Source organism: Phocoena sinus, chromosome 2 (genome assembly GCF_008692025.1).
Source record: "Phocoena sinus isolate mPhoSin1 chromosome 2, mPhoSin1.pri, whole genome shotgun sequence".
NCBI lineage: Eukaryota > Metazoa > Chordata > Mammalia > Artiodactyla > Phocoenidae > Phocoena > Phocoena sinus.
The window spans coordinates 139,387,582-139,412,364 of NC_045764.1; the positions used below are offsets into that span (position 1 = coordinate 139,387,582).

The 24,783-nt window shown below is 37.2% G+C and overlaps 1 protein-coding gene across 1 annotated transcript in view; it reads right to left on the reverse strand.

Moving 5' to 3' along the window:
- Positions 1-21,555: 21,555 nt before the first annotated feature.
- Positions 21,556-24,783, reverse strand: part of KCNH5 (potassium voltage-gated channel subfamily H member 5) — a 344,887-nt gene continuing 341,659 nt past the window's right edge. Inside the window, exon 11 of the mRNA XM_032623255.1 lies at positions 21,556-22,503. Coding sequence (XP_032479146.1) covers positions 21,556-22,503 — 948 coding nt within the window. The remainder of the gene's footprint in view (positions 22,504-24,783) is intronic.

A 24,783-nucleotide genomic window follows, 5' to 3' on the forward strand; every position in this document is an offset into this window, starting at 1 on the left:
AGAGTCCCATACAGGATAAATTTAAGGAGAAATACGCCAAGACACATATTAATCAAACTGTCAAAAATTAAATACAAAGAAAACATATTAAAAGCAGCAAGGGAAAAACAACAAATAACACACAAGGGAATCCCCATAAGGTTAACAGCTGATCTTTCAGCAGAAACTCTGCAAGCCAGAAGGGACTGGCAGGACATATTTAAAGTGATGAAGGAGAAAAACCTACAACCAAACTACTCTACACAGCAAGGATCTCATTCAGATTTGATGGAGAAATTAAAACCTTTACAGACAAGCAAAAGCCGAGAGAGTTCAGCACCACCAAACCAGCTTTACAACAAATGCTAAAGGAACTTCTCTAGGAAAGAAACACAAGAGAAGGAAAAGACCTACAATAACAAACCCAAAACAATTAAGAAAATGGGAATAGGAACATATATATCGATAATTACCTTAAATGTAAATGGATTAAATGCTCCAACCAAAAGACAAAGATTGGCTGAAAGGATACAAAAACAAGACCCATATATATGCTGTCTACAAGAGACCCACTTCAGACCCAGAGACACAGGGACAAAGACCAATATCACATTCAAGCTCCATATTATGGATATATTTGGCTGGATAATTCATTATTATGGGGGGCTATTCTGCGCAATGAATGATGCATTGCAGCATCCCTGGTCTCTACCCAGTAAACACCCATAGCACTTCCCCAGTCAGGCAACCAAAAATGCCCCCAGAAATTGACAAATTTCCCCTGGGAGCAAAATTGCCCACAGCTGAGAACCAATGGTCTAAATAATCAATCCAAATTCGTTAGAGTAGTCAAAAGATTGCATAAGAACTTTGAAAAAGTATAATGTCTCTCACCATCAAATTGTCCACATAAACTATAAATCTGTTGATACCTAGAAAATGCAGAGTGAGTGTTTTGGAAAGTAAAGACATTTGCAAGAAGGAAAGTATCATTACTTCTGTTTTATAGCATCAGCAAACTCCAACATCAAGAACAGTGAATGAGGAAAATGAGTTGTTCTATACATTCAAACTGCATAAAAAGAGACTGATTTTTACCACATGGCCGATCCCAATATATGCTAAATAAATTGGCTTTATTATGAAATATTAGTGACATGTCAAAAGACAAAATCCAAAATTTGTACCCAATCAAATTTTATCACCACATTTGACTGCAAAGCCCCACAGGACACAGAGACTGTCACTAAATTAAACCACCAAAGTGAAAAGAGACACAATGTGCTCACTTTTGATGAGTAATGTGATAGACATTAAAGTTCTCTTCAGTAAACTAACACTCTGTTCTAACTGCATCCTATTCACCTTGTTGGTGAGGGAAGAATCCACCATTCCAAATGGTACAAGATGGTCAAATGCACAACACAAAACATTGGAAAGACAAAATAACAGTTATAGTCACATATACTCACATTCTGGGGGAGAATGACACTGCATACCATGTACAGCCACACTGGGGTTGCAATCAGGAACAGAACAAGCAGGGGCCCTGGGGGAAAGGCTTTGTAGTAACAAGAGGGTGGGAGTGATCTTTGGTTCCCGTATGAGGATGTGACTGGCTTGTTTGAAAAAACTCATGGGTTGGCAGGGAAGTGAATCTGTTTAGTTGAGGGCTGAGAGGAAGGCACTGTTCTGGCTGACAGAGAACCAGCCCAGTGGGGAGCTCTTCATGCTAAGTGGTGCTGGGAGGGTTGCACCTGTGGCAAGAATGGGACCTCATGGTAACATCAGACAGGTGAAAGTGATGTGTGATGCCTCCTTATCTTAAAGGCAAACAGAAAACCAAGTGACAGGAATAGCTTTCCAGCATGAGTTAGCTGTGTTAAAGCTTTTCAAAAGAGAAATGGGTCTAAAAAGAAAAGACCTGAAAAATTCCAGCATGTTTTCAAGACTTTTTTCTTTTTGAACATCTTTATTGGAGTATAATTGCTCTACAATGGTGCATCAGCTTCTGCTATAAAACAAAGTGAATAATCAGCCATATGTATACACATATCCCGATATCCCCTCCCTCTTGCGTCTCCCTCCCACCCTCCCTATGCCACCACTCTAGGTGGTCACAAAGCACCGAGCTGATCTCCCTGTGCTATGCGGCTGCTTCCCACTAGCTATCTATTTTACATTTGGTAGCATATATATGTCCATGCGACTCTCTCACTTCATCCCAGCTTACCCTTCCCCCTCCCTGTGTCCTCAAGTCCCTGCCCTACATATGCATCTTTATTCCTGTCCTGTCCAGAGGTTCTTCAGAACCTTTTTTTTAGATTCCATATATATGTGTTAGCATATGGTATTTGTTTTTCTCTTTCTGACTTACTTCACTCTGTAGGACAGACTCTAGGTCCATCCATCTCACTACAAATAACTCAATTTCATTTCTTTTTATGGCTGGGTAATATTCCATTTTATATATGTGCCACATCTTCTTTATCCATTCATCGGTCGATGGACACTTAGGTTGCTTCCATGTCCTGACTATTGTAACTAGTGCTGCATTGAATATTGTGGTACATGACTCTTTTTGAATTATGGTTTTCTCAGGGTATATACCCAGTAGTGGGATTGCTGGGTCAGATGGTAGTTCTATTTGTAGATTTTTAAGGAACCTCCATACTGTTCTCCATAGTGGCTGTATCAACTTACATTCCCACCAACAGTGCAAGAGGGTTCCCTTTTCTCCACACCCTCTCCAGTATTTATTGTTTGTAGATTTTTTTGATGATAGCCATTCTGACTGGTGTGACGTGATACCTCATTGTAGTTTTGATTTGCATTTCTCCAATGATTAGTGATGTTGAGCATTCTTTCATGTGTTTATCGGCAATCTGTAGATCTTCTTTGGAGAAATGTCTATTTAGGTCTTCTGCCCATTTTTGGATTGGGTTGTTTGTTTTTTTGATATTGAGCTGCTTGTATATTTTGGAGATTAATCCTTTGTCAGTTGCTTCATTTGCAAATATTTTCTCCCATTCTAAGGGTTGTCTTTTGGTCTTGTTTATGGTTTCCTTTGCTGTGCTAAAGTTTTATTAGGTCCTATTTGTTTATTTTTGTTTTTATTTCCATTTCTCTAGGATGTGGGTCAAAAAGGATCTTGCTGTGATTTATGTCATAGAGTGTTCTGCCTATGTTTTCCTCTAAGAGTTTTTTGTTTTTTTTTTTTGTTTGTTTTTTTGCGGTACACAGGCCTCTCACTGTTGTGGCCTCTCCCTTTGCAGAGCACAGGCTCTGGACATGCAGGCTCAGCAGCCATGGCTCACGGGCCCAGCCGCTCCACGGCATGTGGTATCTTCCCGGACTGGGACACGAACCCGTGTCCCCTGCATAGGCGGCGGACTCTCAACCCCTGTGCAACCAGGGAAGCCCTCCTCTAAGAGTTTTATAGTGTCTGGCCTTACATTTAGGTCTTTAAACCATTTTGAGCTTATTTTTGTGTATGCTGTTAGGAAGTGTTCTAATTTTATTCTTCTACCTGTAGCTGTCCAGTTTTCCCAGCACCAATTATTGAATATGCTGTTCTTCCTCCATTGTATATCCTTGCCTCCTTTATCAAAGATAAGTTGCCCATATGTATGTGGGTTTATCTCTGGGCTTTCTATCCTGTTCCATTGATCTATATTTCTGTTTTTGTGCCAGTACCATACTGTCTTGATTAATGTAGCTTTGTAATATAGTCTGAAGTCAGGGAGCCTGATTCCTCCAGCTCCATTTTTCTTTCTCAACATTACTTTGGCTTTTCAGGGTCTTTTGTGTTTCTATACAAATTGTGAAAATTTTATTCTAGTTCTGTAAAAAATGCCATTGGCTGTTTGACAGGGATTGTATGGAATCTGTAGATTGCCTTGGGTAGTAGAGTCATTTTCACAATGTTGATTCTCCCAATCCAAGGACATGGTATATCTCTCCATCTGTTTATATCATCTTTAATTTCTTTCATCACTGTCTTATAGTTTTCGGCATACAGGTCTTTTGTCCCCTTAGGTGGGTTTATTCCTAGGTATTTTATTCTTTCTGTTGCAGTGGTAAATTGGAGTGTTTCCTTAATTTCTCCTTCAGATTTTTCATCATTAGTGTATAGGAATGTAAGAGATTTCTATGCATTAATTTGTATCCTGCTACTTTACCAAATTCATTGATTAGCTCTAGTAGTTTTCTGGTAGCACCTTCAGGATTCCTGATGTATAGTATCATGTCATCTGCAAACAGTGACATCTTTATTTCTTCTTTTCCCATATTGATTCCTTTTATTTCTTTTTCTTCCATGATTGCTGTGGGTAAAACTTCCAAAACTATGTTGAATAATAGTGTGAGAGTGAGCAACCTTGTCTTGTTCTTGATTTTAGTGGAAATGCTTTCAGTTTCTCACCATTGAGAATGATGTTGGCTGTGGGTTTGTCATATATGGCCTTTATTATGTTGAGGTGAGTTGCCCACTTTCTGGAGAGTTTTTATCATAAAGGGGAGAGTTTTTATCATAAAGGGGTTGAGTTTTGCTGAAATCTTTTTCTGCATCTATTGCGATGGTCATATGGTTTTTCTGCTTCAGTTTGTTAATATGGTTTATCACATTGATTGATTTGCATATATTGTAGAATCCTTGCATTCCTGGGATAAACGCCCCTTGATCAGGGTGTATGATCCTTTTAATGTGCTGTTGGATTCTGTTTGCTAGTATTTTGTTGAGAATATTTGCATCTATGTTCATCAGTGATATTGGCCTGTAGTTTTCTTTTTTGGTGACATCTTTGTCTGGTTTTGGTAGCAGGGTGTTAGTGGCCTCATAGAATGAGTCTGGGAGTGTTCCTCCCTCTGCTATATTTTGGAAGAGTTTGAGAAGGATAGGTGTTAGCTCTTCTCTAAATGTTTGATAGAATTCGCCTGTGAAGCCATCTGGTCCTGGGCTTTAGTTTGTTGGAAGATTTTTAATCACTGTTTCAATTTCAGTGCTTGTGATTGGTCTGTTTATATTTTCTATTTCTTCCTGGTTCAGTCTAGGAAGGTTGTGCTTTTCTACAAATTTGTCCATTTCTTCCAGGTTGTCCATTTTATTGGCATATAGTTGCTTGTAGTAATCTCTCATTATTCTTTGTATTTCTGCAGTGTCAGTTGTTACTTACTGATTTGAATCTTCTCCTTTTTTTCCTGGCTAATGGCTTACCAATATTGTTTATCTTCTCAAAGAACCAGCTTTTAGTTTTATTGAATTTTGCTATCGTTTCCTTCATTTGCTTTTTCATTTATTTCTGATCTGATCTTTATGATTTCTTTCCTTCTGCTAACTTTGGGGTTTTTTTGTTCTTATTTCTCTAATTGCTTTAGGTGTAAGGTTAGGTTGTTTATCAGAGATTTTTCTTGTTTCTTGAGGTAGGATTTTATTGCTATAAACTTCCCTCTTAGAACTGCTTTTGCTGCATCCCATAGGTTTTGGGTCATCATGTTTTCATTGTCCTTTGTTTCTAGGTATTTTTTTGTTTCCTCTTTGATTTCTTCAGTGATCTCTTGGTTATTTAGTAGTGTATTTTTTATCCTCCATGTGTTTGTATTTTTTACAGGTTTTTTTCTGTAATTGATATCTAGTCTCATACGTTGTGGTCAGAAAAGATACGTCATAAGATTTCAATTTTCTTAAATTTACCGAGGCTTGATTTGTCATCCAAGATATTATCTATCCTGGAGAATGTTCCATGAGAACTTGATGTTGTTTTTGGATGGAATGCCCTATAAATATCAGTTAAGTCCATCATGTTTAATGTTTCATTTAAAGCTTGTGTTTCCTTCTTTATTTTCATTTTGGATGATCTGTCCATTGGTGAAAGTGGGGTGTTAAAGTCCCGTACTATGATTGTGTTACTCTTGATTTCCCCTATTGTGGTTTTCATCATTTCCCTTATGTATTGAGCTGTCCCTATGTTGGGTGCATAAATGTTTACAATTTTATATCTTCTTCTTGGATTGATCCCTTGATCATTATGTAGTGTCCTTCTTTGTGTCTTGTAATAGTCTTTATTTTAAGGTCCATTTTGTCTGATATGAGAATTGCTACTCCAGGTTTCTTTTGATTTCCATTTGCATGGAATATCTTTTTCCATCCCCTCACTTTCAGTCTGTATGTGTCCCTAGGTCTGAAGTGGGTCTCTTGTAGACAGCGTATATATGGGTCTTGTTCTTGTATCTATTCAGCCAGTCTGTGTCTTTTGGTTGGAGCATTTAATCCATTTACATTTAAGGTAGTTATCAATATGTATGTTCGTATTACCATTTTCTTAATTGTTTTGGGTTTGTAATTGTAGGTTTTTTCCTTCTCTTGTGTTCCCTGCCTAGAGAAGTTCCTTTATCATTTGTTGTAAAGCTGGTTGGTGATGCTGAATTCTGTTAGCTTTTGCTTGTCTGTAAAGGTTTTAATTTCTCCATTGAATCTGAATGAGATCCTTGCTGGGTAGAGTAATCTTGGTTGTAGGTTTTTCCCCTTCATTACTTTAAATATGTCCTGCCACTCCCTTCTGGCTTGCAGAGTTTCTGCTGAACAATCAGCTGTTAATCTTATGGGGATTCCCTTGTTGCTATTCCCTAGCTGCTTTTGATATTTTGTCTTTGTATTTAATTTTTGATAGTTAGATTACTATTTGTCTCGGTATGTTTCTCCTTGGATTTATCCTGTATGGGACTCTCTGTGCTTCCTGGACTTGATTCATTATTTCCTTTCCCATATTAGGGAAGTTTTCAACTATAATCTCTTCAAATATTTTCTCAGGCCCTTTTATTTCTCTTCTTCTTCTGGTACCACTATAATTCAAATGTTAGTGTGTTTAATGTTGTCCCAGAGGTCTCTTAGACTGTCCTCAATTCTTTTCATTCTTTTTTGTTTATTCTGCTCTGTGGTAGTTATTTCCAATATTTTATCTTCCAGGTCTCTTATTCATTCTTCTGCCTCAGTTATTCTGCTATTGATTCCTTCTAGAGAATTTTTAATTTCATTTATTGTGTTGCTCATCATTGTTTGTTTGCTGTTTAGTTCTTCTAGTCCTTGTTAAACGTTTCTTGTATTTTCTCCATTCTATTTCCAAGAGTTTGGATCAGCTTTACTATCATTGCTCTGAATTCTTTTTCAGGTAGGCCACCTATTTCCTCTTCATTTCTTTGGTTTGGTAAGTTTTTACCTTGCTCCTTCATCGTCTGTGTATTTCTCTGTCTTCTCATTTTGCTTAACTTACTATGTTTGGGGTCTCCTTTTCACAGGCTGCAGGTTCGTAGTTCCCATTGTTTTTGGTGTTTGCCCCCAGTGGGTAAGGTTCATTCAGTGGGTTGTGTAGGTTTCCTGGTGGAGGGGACTGGTGCCTGTGTTCTGGTGGTTGAGGCTGGGTCTCGTCTTTCTGCTGGGCAGGACTGCACCTGGTGGTGTGTTTCGGGGTGTCTGTGAACTTAGTATGATTTTAGGCAGCCTCTCTGCTAATGGGTGGGGTTGTGTTCCTGTCTTGCTAGTTGTTTAGCATAGGGTGTCCAGCACTAAAGCTTGCTGGTTGATGAGTGGAGCTGGGTCTTATCGTTGAGATGCAGATACCTGGGAGAGCTCTCGCCAACTGGTATTTCGTGGGGCCGGGAGGTCTCTGGTGGACCAATGTCCTGAATTCGGCTCTCCCACCTCAGAGCCTCAGGCCTGACAGCCAGCCGGAGCACCAAGACCCTGTCAGCCACACAGCTGGAGAAGATGCACTATGAGTTGGGTGTCAGCCACTGCCCTGTGTAGCTCTGTCTCAGCTGTCTCCAAAGGTCCCCCAGATACATTGGGTTATTCCCCCATTCCTCAGAACTTGCACATGCCAGTCTGGGATTTGTATATATCCTCCTGATACTCTTCACTGAAATACCTTGCCTTCATGGTGGTGAGAGATATGCTAATAGTGTTGGTTCTCTTCAGTTGAGAGACTGGGACAGTGAAAGCCTTCATGTGGCCAAGTCAGGAGCCGCTGGCCAACGGTCCCAAAGTGATAACATGTCAGATTCCAGAGGCATTCTGCAGCTCCCGAGCAGTAGTCCCAAGCAGCTGCTCCCTCAGGGGCAGCACTCTGACCAGGGACCTCGGTGGGGCCCTCAAACGAGGATTTCTGCTAGCCCTAGAGCCTGACTTGCCCACCCAGGCAAGGAGCTGAGAAGAGCATCTTCTAGCCCCATCTCACCAGTGCAGCGGATACCTCCCTTTCAAGACTTTTAATTGTAGTAACTGCAATGGGCACAGGGCATACTTCTAAGCATTGAGGGAAGGTATAAAGGAAGAAGATTTTTTTTCTTTAAAAAGCTTCATGTCTACATCCTTGGAGAATTCTGCACTGATCTCAGTACTCCTGTGGGGCTTTTCCACACGGATCACTGTGCAAAGGAGAAACTAAGAGACAGACCACACACAATGATGAGACTGTACATTGTGTCCTGCCTTAGGAACAGCACAAGGCCAAACCCTGAAGTTCTGCGAGCAGTGATAATTTTCTGTGAGGACCGTGGACCATGAAAGAGCACCCCCCCCCCAACAAATAATAGTAACATTTATTTCTACAGGTGCTTATATGTAAACCAGGTATCTAGTACATGTCTGAGGGACACTTTGAGGCAAATAAAAACTTGATGTGGAGTCAGAACTCTGGCTTTGAAAACTTTCTCTGATACTTTCTAGTTATGTGAGCTTAGAAAAGGCTTTTAGTCGCCTACAGCCTGTGGCCTTGACTCTCTAATGGGGTCATTGGGGGCATTATACATGAAAGTAACTAGGACTTTATCTGACAAATGGTAGATAATTCTACTTATCTATCTATCCATCCATATACAACATACGAAATAGTGAGAATCTTGGTTCTATATCAAAGTCAATTTGAGTGAAACAGTAAAAACAGGTGCAAAAGCACAATAGATGTAATTCTGTATAAGCCACAGATATCCTGTCAGAGCATAGAAAGGAGGCTTAGTGAGGAGGATGCAGTTGCTGGTATTGAACTTTGGTCCAGTATAAACTCTCTAAATTGCCAACCGCACTTGTATCTAAATAAGTTGGGTGAATGTAACAACCTAAATGGGAAAATGTATAACTGAATCACTTTGCTGTATGCCTGAAACTATCACAACACTGTTAATCAACTCTACTCCCATATAAAATAAAAAGTTTAAATAAATAAATAAAGTTGGGTGAAAGTCCTAAACTAACTCAACAACTAGGAGCCTCTCTACTGCTTTAACATTAACTTTGGGAACTTATCTTATAGCTCTGAATCATAAATCAGAAAGAATGCTGAAACAGTATTTAACTTCCAGTTGGTGTAACAGAGATCTCATATTTTCACTGAAAGTAGAAATGTCAAATGGTACTGCTTTCTTGAGAATTTCAGATTAAATTAGGGCTATTACATAGCCCATAAGTTGAGGTTTTTAAAAAATATATTTTATTTCCTGAATTGGGAGGTAGGGCAGGAGAGGGTGTGTGTGGTATGTGTTTGCCTTTATGGTTGACAGGGAAGTAAAATCACTCTAGCTGCTAGCCATGCCTGAACAAATTTTTACCTTTTCTGATTTTCTCTATAAAGAAGGTTAAAAAACCTGAAACTTCACTAGAAACTTGGTGTCAATGTGCGTTACTAATAGTTATGGCTCCTCAGTAAGTTCTAGGATCTACAGTTGACTACTGGGAAAATTAATAGTAAATAGAAAGAATCTCAAGTTTTGTATAACCGATTATACTTTTCAAAGCACTCTCACCAGGCTGCACAAAGAATAAAGTACCCACTAGCAAAAGAAAGGAGGAAGAGCAAGGCTCCTGGCAACCCCACCAGCACAGAAGTGTCTTTATCTGTTGCTGATGTGCTGAAAGGAAGCTCTCCTCCCTGCCCTCTGTCCTCTCAGACCCTGTCGTTTAGAGAGTTTAATGGTGATTGTTGGATGTCTCGCTTTAGTCCTCCTTTTTTTCCTTAGGCAGGCAGGGAGTCACAAAGCCTGCAGCTCAGGGTCACCTGCAGAGTGTTTCTTCTCCTCCCCCTGCTTAGAGCCCAGTGGAAAACTACAGGGAACAGCAGATAGTGTGCATGGGCAGCAGTGAAAGAACCAGGATTCTGAAAATCTCTCTTCTCTCTTTGCCCAGTTGTTAAGATTTGGGGGAGTGGTGTTAAGAGTGAAGAGCGTGGAAATTTAAAGAAGGTATGAAAAAGCTGAAATTCTTCCATCTCCCCAAGCCCAGGAATTGTTCTTGGCACTCTTGCCAATCAGTAAATTAAATAGCTCAAGGTCATTAGCATAAGCATTTCAACAGAATCTTGCTGTTTTTGTTACAATAGGACATTCACAGATGTGGAAGACAGCAAACCCTAAGATCCATACTTTGGGTGTAGCTGTATTTGGTCGGTTTGGTCATCATATCATACACAGAAGCAATGTTTGTTGTTGGGTTGAATGATTCCAGGTGACAAGATGCTAGCACTACTCCACCAGCAACTGACCATATTGAACACTGTTATTTATAAAGCATGACAGACATACATTTCCCCTTTTTATTGGAATAGTCCCAGTGAATTTTAAGAACTAAGGAAGGTATCCTCCCCCCCCCCACACACATATATACATACACACACATTTAAAGACTTAATTTTAAGTACCAGAAAACAGTAGAATCAGGTGAGATGGAAAGTAGTGTTTATTGCACCCCCATGGACTCACAGGAGACTAGAGGCCCAGAAGTTCCAGTTTCTGCTCCTCACACAGTAATCTGGGGTGGTCAGCAACTAGCCAATCTTTCTGTGTCTTCTTGAACTCTTTCGCGACTTGCAGCCTTAGCCAGATACAACAAACTTGATCTATTAAGTTCTGATTCTAAAACTCTTAGGTATACAGAGAGTATCATGATTGTAGGATACTAAATAATGATTAATATCAAAGGGAGAGTACACCTTTTCTGAGATACCTTTTTTAATTTAAGAAAATTGAAATTAAGGACACACAGCTTTAAGTCAATAGCACAGTCGGACAACTGTCGTTTCAGCAACACTCAGAGATGAGACTAGCAACATTTTAGTAGCATTAGCTGAAATGTGTTTGTGTGTGTGTGTGTGTGTGTACGTGTGCTTGTGCTCATTGTGGAAAACCCACACAGCAATGTGATATAGTGGAACAGACACTGGACTTGGAATCAAGACAACTGAATTTTAATCCTAGCTCCTATTTAATTGCAATAACGATACATATAACTTTGGAGAATCGCTTACCCTCTCCAATCCTTGGTTTCTTAATTTCTTAAAGTAGGTGTGGTGCCGATTCATTTCCAACGTCCCTTCCAGCTGTAAAATGTCAGTTCTGGTTTTCTCACATTGGGCACATCTTTATTTAATCCAATTAAAGCACATTATGCTTATTTACCTAGAATAAGCAAAATGGATCTGACTTGTTTTCAACAGTCTTATAGAAAGCAAAACCCTCCTTGCTGGTTGGGAGTAGAAGCATACTAACATAAGAAGATTGAGAATTGGAAGGTTCATACATGCTCTGTTCTTCACCACACCCTCAGGAGAAAACATCCCATAGGACAAAAATTTCTCTCTCATCATCTTCTTAATCTCTTATAAATCCATAATATGGTTTATCACATCTTGAAAATAAGTATCTTTCTCAATTAAGTAACCAAACTTTCTCAATTTGGTAACCAAACTTACATGGAGAGATTGTAATATATTTCTGAGTGTGTGTGTGTGTAAGGAAAGAAGGAAAAAAGGGGGAAAGAGTGGAGGAAGCATTAATTACTGAATTTTGCGTAGAAAGTATGACACTACTTTGATATTCATTTAGTTGTGTGTGATCATCATATATCCTTGGCTCCTGTATAAGTGAGAGCAGACTCTAGAACCTCCACCCCCTATAAATACATCCGAATGCAACCATAGCAAAGACAAAGCTTTATTTAGTTGTCTCTCAATCAAAAATGTTACATTGCACAAAAAAAAATAGATACCAGTAACTCTTCAGTGATGTCCAAAAATGCACCTCTTAAACTGTGTTTCTTCAACTAGAAAAAAAATTGCATTCTCCTATAACAGCCTTTCTTTATTATATATTCAACCCTTACCTTTTAATGACTCAAGGGTTAGTGGCAGAACCATTAATGAATGTTTTGAAAAAATGAAAGTACTCTATTGTTCCACGTACATTCTTCCCCTATGCTTCTAAATTTCACAGACTGGGATAAACCTATAATGTTAGGAAAATAATAACATTTTTGATAGATTGATAGAATGAAGAAATATTAGAGAAATCCCATTTAAAAATAAAATTTTCTCCAAAATTCCATCCAGATTTTATTTTCCATCTTTCATGGAACAGAGATATCTTCTAATTCCAACAAACTTACTGCTGGGGTTTAAAATTTCAACTTCATATATATGACTCTAATTTTATTACGTATACTGTCAGTACAATTTATCAGAGGAAAAGTATTATAGAAGTTTAAAATAACATTTTAAACTAATATATCAAAGACTGTTTTCTCTGAACCCACTGCGCTTCATGTGTTTGTAATGGGGAGCTTTTCATTTACTAAACTAAATTCAAAACAACAATTTTCAACAAAGACTCAATTCAAACAAGTTCCATAAAATGCACATTTTATTCTGTATCATGAAAAAATATTCACATTTAAATAAATTGTGGAAAAAAACCCAAAGTTAATCCTCCCTGATGAAATACAGTTTATTGTGCTGAAACCCAGAATTCTTTTGGGTTAGAAACTTCCACCTGCCAATTCAATTTTTTTTAAATGATTGTGTCTTGAGAACAAATCTTAAGTAAAGCGATAATCACCACAAACTTCCCAGACACAATCAAATTTTGATCACAAGTATTCCAGAATTGACCCTAAAGTCACAAAGTTAAAAACATTTTCACACATTCTCTCAGCAATCAGGTGATGTCAACAGTACATAAAAAATTTCTATATTACACATTGCAATACCTTTGTTTAAGTAGAAAAAATGATTTTCTAGACATGAATTAAATTTTGAAAAGAGCAAACTAGTACTGCTTAGCATAAGGTATTAAAAACATCACATGAAGTTTTTGCATTATTTCCTTGGCCAATACATAAATCAATTGTTTCCAGTGAATTAACCCTTACAGATAGAGGCATTTTTAATACCCCAATTTCCCACCAATACGGTTGCAGTGGCAAAAACATTTACAAACTTTCAAAAATAAGTTCCCATTGTAATATTAGTGTTATAGTCAGGAATTTGCAGTATAGTATACAAAATGCTGCAACTAATGTAAACAATGTCACTAGAGCATAGAATAAAAAGAAATCTATAGTTTTTAATATATCATAAATATGCACATTTTACTTTGTGTTGTCTGAGTACCAAGCACTTCTAGGAATCATTGCTTTTCCCATAAACAACAGTGGATGTGTAGGGTAGAAATGGGTCTAAACTGGTTTCCAATTTCAATGTGGTAACAATCATATTGTTCCTAATATAAAATGCATGTTTTATCTCTCTTTAACTGTGAATTGGATCTAAGGAGGAAGATGACTGCTCAATGGAAGACACCAGTGCTGCCAATAAGATGGAAGTGAACAAGACATTTATACCATCTTTGAAAAAGAACACTGAGAATCATAACATGAAAACATTGCTGCACAGATCAAAAACCTATCCTTGCCACGATTTTCCTAAATCTGAAAGATTTTAAATAATCTTGATTTTAAATAAAAGTACATTTGGCTTTTGTATAAACTGACAATGCATGGCTGTGACATAATATACAATTATTAAAGACCCAGGTCTATCAAAATGTCTTTGACATGAAATTCAAAATGAATCATTATTGTGATTTTGCATAGTTTGCTAGCTATTCTTCCTGTTTGCTCAATCATGGCCTCATCAGGAATCTTTCCCATCATACTTTGGTTGGAAAAAATTGAAGAGCAAATGAGGGATCCATGACACCAACACCTCTGTGACTTACAATAATCTTTATGTTGTTTTAATCACAAAGTCCAACTTCCCAATAGAGAGTCTGACCATGGAAGGAAGAGGTTAAATTCATGTCATCAAAGACGATTTAGCAGAGAAGGCGGATAAAATATTTGGCAGTGAAATACTTAATTCGGTTGCTATGAATACCCAATCTGGTTTATTCAGGCATCAATGTAGATATTTTGGCCTTGATTGGTCTGGTCATTCAACAGTTAGTAAATATGCATGAAGGAGAGAGTGGTCAGATCCTCTTGACTTTACTCCATGAAGATAGAGCCCAACCAGCCGAATGTTTATGGGCCTGGGCTTCTAGGTAAGAACTAGAAGTTCTAAACTCAGTTGATGGGGGAGCACTCATTTATATATGTATTAAAGCTCCAGTATTTGACAAACTTTGACACTGCTTCCTAACGTTTCATTAAAGTCTTAACTATGGTGTTGACAATGTGTTATCTCTAAATAAATAAATAAATAGTTAAGAGCATCACACAGAGAAAACACATTAAGAGAAAGTAACAGCTATACCTAACCCTCTTTTTTATTTTCCTCAGTTATAATTCTGGCCCAACTGTACTTTTAGGTCAATTGTTCTTTGAACAAATGCATTTAGATGTAGCACAAGTCATGACCATGCTTAAATAGTAACACAGTGATAATGTAAAAGCCAGGGATGAAAGTGAGCTAACTATAAAAGCTTTATACAGTGTCACTGGGGTCCTCCCCAGTTGTTCTGAAAAAGGTAGAATGGTCTTTTCCATGGTTACCTCTTGCTGTATTGTCATCAAAGTGAAAACAAGATGGTTTGGGCTGAGGATCCCAGAGTATACTGTAATACCTTGTATTTTCTCCTTATCTCAAGACATTATCTTAAAAAAATCTCAATGGATAGAATAAATCACATTAAGAATATTAACATTTTTTTATTAGAGAAAATTATTTAAACTCTCTGAAGTAAATATACATACAAGAGGCTCATTAAATTTGGAAATAATACAAATTGCTATTCTAAGCTGAAACAGTTCATTTGGATAATGCATTTAATAGTAGTTTGGCCAAGAAGCCAACAGTGGTACAATTAAAAAAAAAAATTAAAAGATCTGCATAATCTACTTAAAATTCAGTGGGTCAAAAATAAATTTTAGAAATAAAATACTTCCATAGTCTCACCCAAACCCCAGTATTAAAAATTAAGAGAGATTATAGAAAAAAACCTGAATGTTTCTTGCTTTTCTTGACTATCATGCATTACCTCTTTGGGTTAAAATTCAGTTGGAAAAGGAAATGTTAATACCAGTGACCACAACTTGCCTCTTACTTATAACCACCTTTGGTGACTTACCTCTACTGGTAAGTTGTTGGGAGAAATAAAGGAAGATCTCATTACTGGGATAGGGTACCTTGTGCTTGCAATAGTTATGACTTCAACCTCTGTCATTTATTCTAACCTATTATGAAAAATAAAAATTTATACTTATATAATAGAGTGAAATTTTTAAAAATTATTTTAAATTCAGGAAACTTTAAAAGTACACGTCTTGAAATATCTGAAATTTGTGGTTGGGCTAGATAGCCCTTGCAAATGTCAGTATTTTATAAAGTGAAGTTTTCTCTCCAGGGTCTGCCTGCCTGTGTTAGAATCTCAATAGCTATGCTATTCTGACAAGTTCCCTCATCTATTCCCCAGCCGTAATATATATATATATATATTTTTTTTTTTTGATGACTAATGGAAGATCCAGACTTAGCCAATCCTTCTCATTGAGAAGGCTGCCCATACTTACACAGAGCAGTCAATACATGTAAAGCAATGTACACCAGTAAAGCTAAGGGAAGACAAAAAAAATATTCTATATAAACTCACCAAAGTTGATCTGACTGCACCCATAAGCATTGCCAGTGACCATGCTTAGCTCTTCATGCACTAAACTGCGACCTCCATTATGCTCTTCTTTGTAGATCTGTTCCAAACGTGAAAATGCAAATCCTGATTTGGACTCCTGTGAACTCATGCAGTCTGGCACCACTGTCCTACTTAAAACCTGACTCTGTTTTTGTTCTGATCGTGTAGTCCCACATGTATCACCTCTTGATATGTTTTCCTAGACCAAGATAAGAAGAATATTTCCTATAATGTCAAATTAATCTATATCAACCCTCTAAATAATAATAAATGTCATGCCACACCTGTAAGAGTTTTTATTATCTAAGCTGCTAACAACATTTAGGCTGTTAAGTACAAAGTTTACACTGAGAGCAAGCTGACTGAAAATATTTATTTACATATGCAAATACATATGTAATATGACTGTGAGTTGGAATGCCAAGGGTCCATCACAGCGGATAAAAATATAAACGTTACTGACCACTTAGCAAATAACTCATAAGGATTACAACGCATAGTTAAAAGTCATGGTCAATGATGACCAATCCCTTTAAACCTCCTCTAATACTTCTTGAAAGTCTCAGGCATTTATAACTAGTCTTCCTTTAACTTGAGAAATTGTGTCTGTTTTCAAAATAATGCCTAATTCCTAATTTGTAATAACAATTTAAAAAATTGTGATTTGATGGAAAGATTAGAAAACCCAGTAAGAGATCTAAATATCTCTTGTAGTACATTAAAATTTCCCCTTTGTTTCTACATGCTCTTGTTATTTTCTTTACTCAAAGGGTCATGGCAAATGTAGCGACTGCAGGTTTGACTGTATCTCTTAGTTTACAAGACTGTCTTTGCAGAACAAACAATTGTTAACAAAATGAATCTCATTTTTGAAAATAAATTTTTACATGCTATTAAGTGGCTTCCTTGAGTCACCAATATTACTAATTACAAATTATAACTTTTTAAAATTAAAACACTCTCATTAGGATACAACATGAGTGGTTTTCTAATGTAATTCAAATGATTTCCCTTTTTTAAAACTGTTTTCTTCCAGTTCAAGATACACACTGAAAAAATGATTAGTCATTGGAAAGGATTCTTTCATAGTTAAAATTTTGTTATAAGAACATCTACCTATGTGGAGCCATTATCTTGAGAAAGTCATGATTACTTTCATACTAAAGTTGAAGATGAGCTATACCTTGAATATTCACCAAGTTGTTTACTTTTTCTCACAAAATTGAGAATTTCTGCTGAGCAGTATGATTAGGTAGAATAAGAAAAATCATAATATTTACATATGCCTTTTTCTCTTATTTCTCTCTTCCTTCTTAAAAGTTCTTCATTCTTTCCATGTTTATTTGATTAGTAGCTCTATACTCCCAGATAATTTTCAAGTCTTATACTTACATGCCATTGGCCAATAATTATTTAGCTACTTATGCCTTTCCCCACCAACCTCTGACCAGAGAAGTCTTCTCTAAAACCTAGAAGAATATTTAGAAAGTGCATCTTGGCTAGTCTGCTGTGAATGAAAAAAAAATAATTTGTCTTAATGTTATTTTCATCTGAGAGGAAGATGATTTTCCACTGACCTAATATCATCTTGGTGAAAGAAGGGAGCAGTTCTTACCTTCATTGTATTATTTATCAGTAGGGAAACTGAAGCCCCAGATACACCAAAAAAGAGTTAACTTGCCCAAAGTTACAGTGCGATTGTGGCAAAGCTAGATGCAGAATCCAAGACAGAGCTCAGATATTCATCCTAGGCTTGAATTCTAGTTTTCCAAAAAGTTGTTCTTTCTTCTCTCCCTTTCCGTCTAGACCACAAGAGAAATACACTTATCATAACAAAGTATGAGATACAACATTCACGTGATTACAAATATTCTTATTTTAAAGTTACCCATGTATGATATGTACATTCTAGACAAATTTTCTTATTACCTACATAAAATTTTGGAAGAGATAGATATCTTAAAAGAGAGTGGAATTTATTAGGGATATGACAAATAATTTCACTAGTATCAGCCACTGCACACTTCAAAAACAGTCACTGTTCTGAAGACTAATTTTTTTTAAAAAAGGTTTCTAAAAGAATTTAGTTATTTAAAATAGAACAGCAAATGGGTCAGATCTCACAGGTGAACCAAATCTCCTTAAATTTAAGGATGGAAGCTCTGGTTTTCATTTGGGCTCCAATAAGATTAACTTTCAAAATGCAGTTTAATTAGTGGTCATAATTAATATTCTTAAAGTGCTGGGTAGTCCTGGAGTATATATTTGTTCTTAGGAGCAAGTTAAAATCCCAAATTTTCTAATTCTCTTGTTCTGATCTACATAATTTTTTTAACTGAATACTTAGGACACTCATACTTCTATACTTAATGTAAGATGAAACCAGTGTCATAATAAAAATTTTCCATTTTAACAATGAAGTATATGTCTCTATTCAACGTCTATGCCTGGACCATTCTAAGGACTATTTATGTCAATGTGGGACACGAGCAGCTTTGGCATTGTCATCTGCCTTTCATGTTCCTATTTGCCTTTTATCATAAGCTCCTCTATTTACTAGATCACATTTAGTGCAATAATATCCTAATACAGACTGATAAAACTTGTCGTTATGATATGCAGCTCACATTTCCGTTTTTGTTTGACTTCTGTTATCACAGTACATTACAACCACCTGTCCAGGGTACAGCATCTGATCTTATACATTATCATAGAAAAATATTGAAGGTGTATAAGTTGCCTTGGAAAATGTTCAAATTTTAAACACATATCTATTTACTCCTCTTATTCCATTGTTCAGAAAGATAATAATACAAAATTTTACTCTGGATGCACTGAGAGCATCTATACAGTACAAGAATAAAACATGCAGTCATCTGGTCCCCCAAAAGAGAATCTACTGTCTCTGTGCTGGTTGAGGCAACACAGAACATGATTGTATCATTATTGCACGTATTAAAGCAAGTGCTCACCCCTCATTCAAATCTGAGTAAGTTTGACTGGAAAGAGTTGTGGAATCTAGAAACCTAAAAGATTACTCTATATACAATGTTTGCTGAACACATGCATTCCTGCTGAAAACAGTAGAGTGCATTCAGCACTTCATCATATCATGCACACAGGAACAGAGGTGGCTGGAAAAGAATACTGTGATAACTGCACCACAAATAAGCAACCGATACTCTTCCCTTTTTTGTGACAACCTGAAGTAGTTCTAAAGTAGTTTCCTCTATATATGAACATCAATATTGTAGGTCAATTAGATGAAGCTCTGAGTCAATGTCAGAGCACAGCAGATATTAGCAACACTAATAAGCAAAGGCATGGATCACAACTACAAACCGCCCTGCTGTTTCACAGTCACTCATACCTTTACACCAACTGTTATTTCTGAAGCACATGGCTAAAGCTAAACTAACCATTTCTGTACTCAGATTATTTTTACCACGCACTTTGAAAGCTTAGCCAAGCTTGTCTCATACATGGTTAAATAGAAAATACCCTGAAATTCAATAAATATCTGAAGTCAAGAAGAAGGTACCATCCTCATCATAAAAGCAACAGAGTCTCAATTTCAATGTTGATTTCTTACACCATGGTTACCTCACTGTCTTGTGCCTATGGTAGGTAGATATTGTAGCATAGCATGGAGATGTGTTCCCCTGAAAACTTCCATTTTGAGAAATGGAAGCTATGGGCACAAAGAAAGGAAAATGGAACCCATGCACATAACATCTGTTCTGAGACTCCTGGATTAAAGAGGCACATCTTGTGGGCATGTGAAGAACCTCTAATACAAGTTCTAAAATATCAACTGCTTTTATAAATTACTTTGTTTTTCACTTCTCCAGTCTGATGGTCGTAACTTGTTTTTCAGTTCTGTTGTTTTTGTTTGGGGATCCTCAGAGATAGTTTAAAAAGCTCATAAGAATGGCTACAACACATCAAAATATCTCCTTTGATTTTGCTATCATCTTGTGTATGCTAACATATATGTACAGATGGTCATATATGTAATAATATACAAATTACTGCTATATATTTTCAACTTGATGCAAACATTAACTACCCTGCTCCTGCTGTTAACTGTCATGCATGCACCAATTTAAAAGTATGCCTCTCTGATCAACTTTATAAACTTTAGTCAAAAGAAATAAAGTTTTCTAGGTTCTCACAAATGAGTGTGCATTTTATTCTCAATATACAGCATTTAAGAGTCTAGCTATACACAGCCTTTTGTTACTTTTTTTTTTTTGGTTGATAATAGGCACTTTCTAAGAAGAGAATTTGTGGCCCAAAAGACTCTGAAATTCAGTCTTTAGTACCGCCCTTTCATGAGCGGATCTGTCCGAGCTGTGGTAGTCTATTGTATCAACTCAGCAGAAGTCCAGCAGTAGAACTGTGTGCAAAAAAAGCTTTAGAAAATTGTAACCAGAATAAAATTATAGAAAAGCAGTTGTCTGAGTTGAGCAACTTAACGTCTACTATTTAGTTTTCTTTGTTTTCTAACCACATTTCATGTATTACCTCTATAAGCAGTTAAGAATCAGGTGTGAACAATTCTGTACCCATGTTTCATTCTTTCTAAGTCACAAATAAGCTACAGAAACTTGTCTATTTATATTCTTTTTTATTTTATATCATTCTAGTTTAATTTTTGATATGATTACTTAAATGTATTTTGTTTACTTGTTTCTTTGCTAAGAGCCTTTAACTTCACCCTTGAACAAGTTTTAAAAAAACAAAGTTAGAACATTCATCACCTTTGGAAAATCACCATCTCTAACATGAGTTGTTAAAAGGCCCTTTTACCCTGTGATGCAGTATTTCTATAATATACACTATATTAATAGTTTCATATTTATGGGGTTGATAAAAATCAGCTTATAAGATGGTGGCTGTTATTTAAGACAGAGGGAGTAGGGATATCCTTACATAAGAGTTTATGATTACTATCTAAGTATAATGTTAAAAAAGGAGAGGTATAGTTGAGCAAAAATGCAATTCATGCACAAACCCCATAGCAATAAGTTCTCAGCATCCCACACAGCTATCTGACTGAGGCAACAAAACAGTCATTTAAATGGAGCAAAACACTGCCTATTGGGGAAAATAACCTAACACTAAGTTACAGAAAAATATCCTATGGAAAGGGATCACAAAATGGCACTAACATTTTAAAATGTTGAATGCTTCCCTGGCATTAATTTATAATTTTAACTTAACAGAAGAGTGAGGAAATGACAGCTCAATACAGTCGGCCTGAGATCAAATTTGTCATGGCAACATTGGCAGGTTGGACCCTGATTCTTTAACTATTACATTGCCTTGGTTAACAAAAATCATACCTTTTAAAAGTATAGAGATTATAAATAAATGTAAAGTGTACATGCAGTCAACTGCATAATATACAAGCGATATATATGTTTTTAATAATTATCTTCTTTGGCAGGCCAGAATCCAGCTGGACATGCAATATTTACATATCAAAATCCATATTGTGTTCATCATATTGAAAGCAAGTGAAAATATATGTATATACTGTATATACACACATACGTATATAGACGTATATACTGTTTTTACTATATTAACAAATATATATGTGTGTATATATATATATATATATTAAAAGTGGATTTCATCTTTGTCAGATTCAGGTGACTCAGGCCTTGAAACACTAAAAATATCCTGACATGGTATTTGGGGAGGTACTTGGAGCGGCATCTGGGATTTGGGAGAAGAGGTCGGGGGCACACTTTTTTCTGAAAGTATTTTTAAAATTTCTGCCACCTGCTTCTCCAGGGCAGTCATTCTGCAGCTTAGCAGCTGAATGTCCTCTTTGAGTTCGTGTTTGACTTCCTGCAGTGTGGTCTGTAAGGCCTGCTCAGGGATGGGATAAAAGGGGTGCTTGGCATCAGCCTGGATGGGGCTATGCTCTAGAGGACTTCGCGCCTCCCCAGCCTTATCCAAAAGAAGGTCACTTTTTGTAATCCCACTGTCACAAGAATCTGTTTTTCTTAGTGGATTTTTGGTGACGCTGTTCTCTGAATCACTGCCCTTGGGGTCCTCGGAGAGTAGCCCCATTGACTCAGCTTTAGTGACATTATTCCAGTCTTCCTTCTTCTCCTCATGGGCTCCCATATTATTCTTGAGTCGCAGCCACCCTTTCCCATTTCCATTCTTCATTCTTATGGGGCTGTTGACTTTGAGACATTTGGGGTCAGCACCACCACTGGGCTTGAGTTCCATGGCATCACGGTTGTTTTGTTTGAGGGACTCGCTGGCTTTCACATAGGCCAGAGATGTCTGAATGGGCGTAATCTGTGACACGGTGACCACACTGGTGCCAGTGATGGAGGCTCCGTTCTGTAAGGAGCGGCTTTCTACCTGCAGCTGGTTCCGCTCAGGGTCACTCTGCGTTGATCCCTGATTCCGCAGCTCCTTCTGCTGCTTGAACTTCTGGAAGAGCTTTCTTACCGGGTGGTCCACGGGTATGCTGAGGGTGACCTCATTCTTTTGCCTGAGGCGCTCCTCCTCTTCTTTCTTCACATCACTGATTTTGCGGAAAATGATCTGTGGAGGGGGAGAGAGATAAAAAACATGATTATAAAAACAGTAGGCATAGAAGGAACTTACCTCAACATAATAAAGGCCATATATGACAAACCCACAGTCAACAGCATTCTCAATAGTGAAAAACTGAAACCACTTCCAGCAAGATTAGGGACAAGACTAGGTTGCCCACTCTCACCACTATTATTCAACATAGTTTTGGAAGTTTTAGGCACAGCAATCAGAGAAGAAAAAGAAATAAAAGGAATCCAAATAGGAAAAGAAGAAGTAAAGCTGTCACTGTTTGCAGATGACATGATACTATACATAGAGAATCCTTAAGATGCTACCAGAAAACTACTAGAGCTAATCAATGAATTTGGTAAAGTAGCAGGATACAAAATTAATGTACAGAAATCTCTTGCATTTCTATACACTAATGATGAGAAATCTGAAAGAGAAATTAAGGAAGCATTCTCATTTACCACTGCAACAAAAAGAATAAAATACCTAGGAATAAACCTACCTAAGGTAGCAAAAGACCTGTACTCAGAAAACTATAAGACACTGATGAAAGAAGTCAAAGATGATACAAACAGATGGAGAGATATACCATGTTCTTGGATTGGAAGAATCAACATTGTGAAAATGACACTACTACCCAAAGCAATCTACAGATTCAATGCAATCCCTATCAAACTACCAATAGCATTTTTCACAGAACTAGAACAAAAAAACTCACAATTTGTATGGAAACACAGAAGACCCCGAATAGCCAAAGCAGACTTGAGAACGAAAAACAGAGTTGGAGGAATCAGGCTTCCTGACTTCATACTATACTACAAAGCTACAGTAATCAAGACAGTATGGTACTGGCACAAAAACAGAAATATAGATCAATGGAACAGGATAGAAAGCCCAGAGATAAATCCACGCACATATGGTCACCTTATTTTTAATAAAAGAGGCAAGAACGTACAGTGGAGAAAAGACAGTCTCTTCAGTAAGTGGTGCTGGGAAAACTGGACAGCTACATGTAAAAGAATGAAATTAGAACACTCCCTAACACCATACACAAAAATAAACTCAAAATGGATTAAAGATCTAAATGTAAGGCCAGATACTATAAAACTCGTAGAGGAAAACAGAGGAAGAACACTCGACGACATAAATCACAGCAAGATCCTTTTTGATACCCCTCCTAGAGAAATGGAAATAAAAACAAAAATAAACAAGTGGGACCTAATGAAACTTAAAAGCTTTTGCACAGCAAAGGAAAGCATCAATAAGACGAAAAGACAACCCTCAGAATCAGAGAAAATATTTGCAAATGAAGCAACGGACAAAGGATTAATCTCCATGATATACAAGCAGCTCATGCAGCTCAATATCAAAAAAAACAAACAAACCAATCCAAAAATGGGCAGAAGACCTAAATAGACATTTCTCCAAAGAAGAGATATAGATTGCCAACAAATACATGAAAGAATGCTCAACATCACTAATCATTAGAGAAATGCACGTCAAAACTACAATGAGGTATCACCTCACACCAGTCAGAATGGCCATCATCAAAAAATCTACAAACAATAAATGCTGGAGAGGGTGTGGAGAAAAGGGAACCCTCCTGCACTGTTGGTGGGAATGTAAATTGATACAGCCACTATGGAGAACAGTATGGAGGTTCCTTAAAAAACTAAAATTAGAACTACCATATGACCCAGCAATCCACTACTGGACATATACCCTGAGAAAACCATAATGCAAAAAGAGTCATGTACCATAGTGTTCATTGCAGCACTATTTAGAACAGCCAGGACATGGAAGCTACCTAAGTGTCCACTGAAAGATGAATGGATAAAGAAGATGTGGTACATATATAGAATGGAATATTATTCAGCCATAAAAAGAAACAAAACTGAGTAATTTGTAATGAGGTCGATGGACCTAGAGTCTGTCATACAGAGTGACTTAAGTCAGAAAGAGAAAAACAAATACCGTATGCTAACACATATATATGGAAACTAAAAAAAAACAAAAAAGGTTCTGAAGAACCTTCGGGCAGGACAGGAATAAAGATGCAGACGTAGAGAATGGACTTGAGGACACAGGGAGGGGGAAGGGTAACCTGGGATGAAGTGAGAGAGTGGCATGGACATAGATACACTACCAAATGTAAAATAGATAGCTAGTGGGAAGAAGCTGCGTAGCACAGGGAGATCAGCTCGGTGCTTTGTGACCACCTAGAGGTGTGGGATAGGGAGGGTGGGAGGGAGACGCAAGAGGGAGGAGATATGGGGA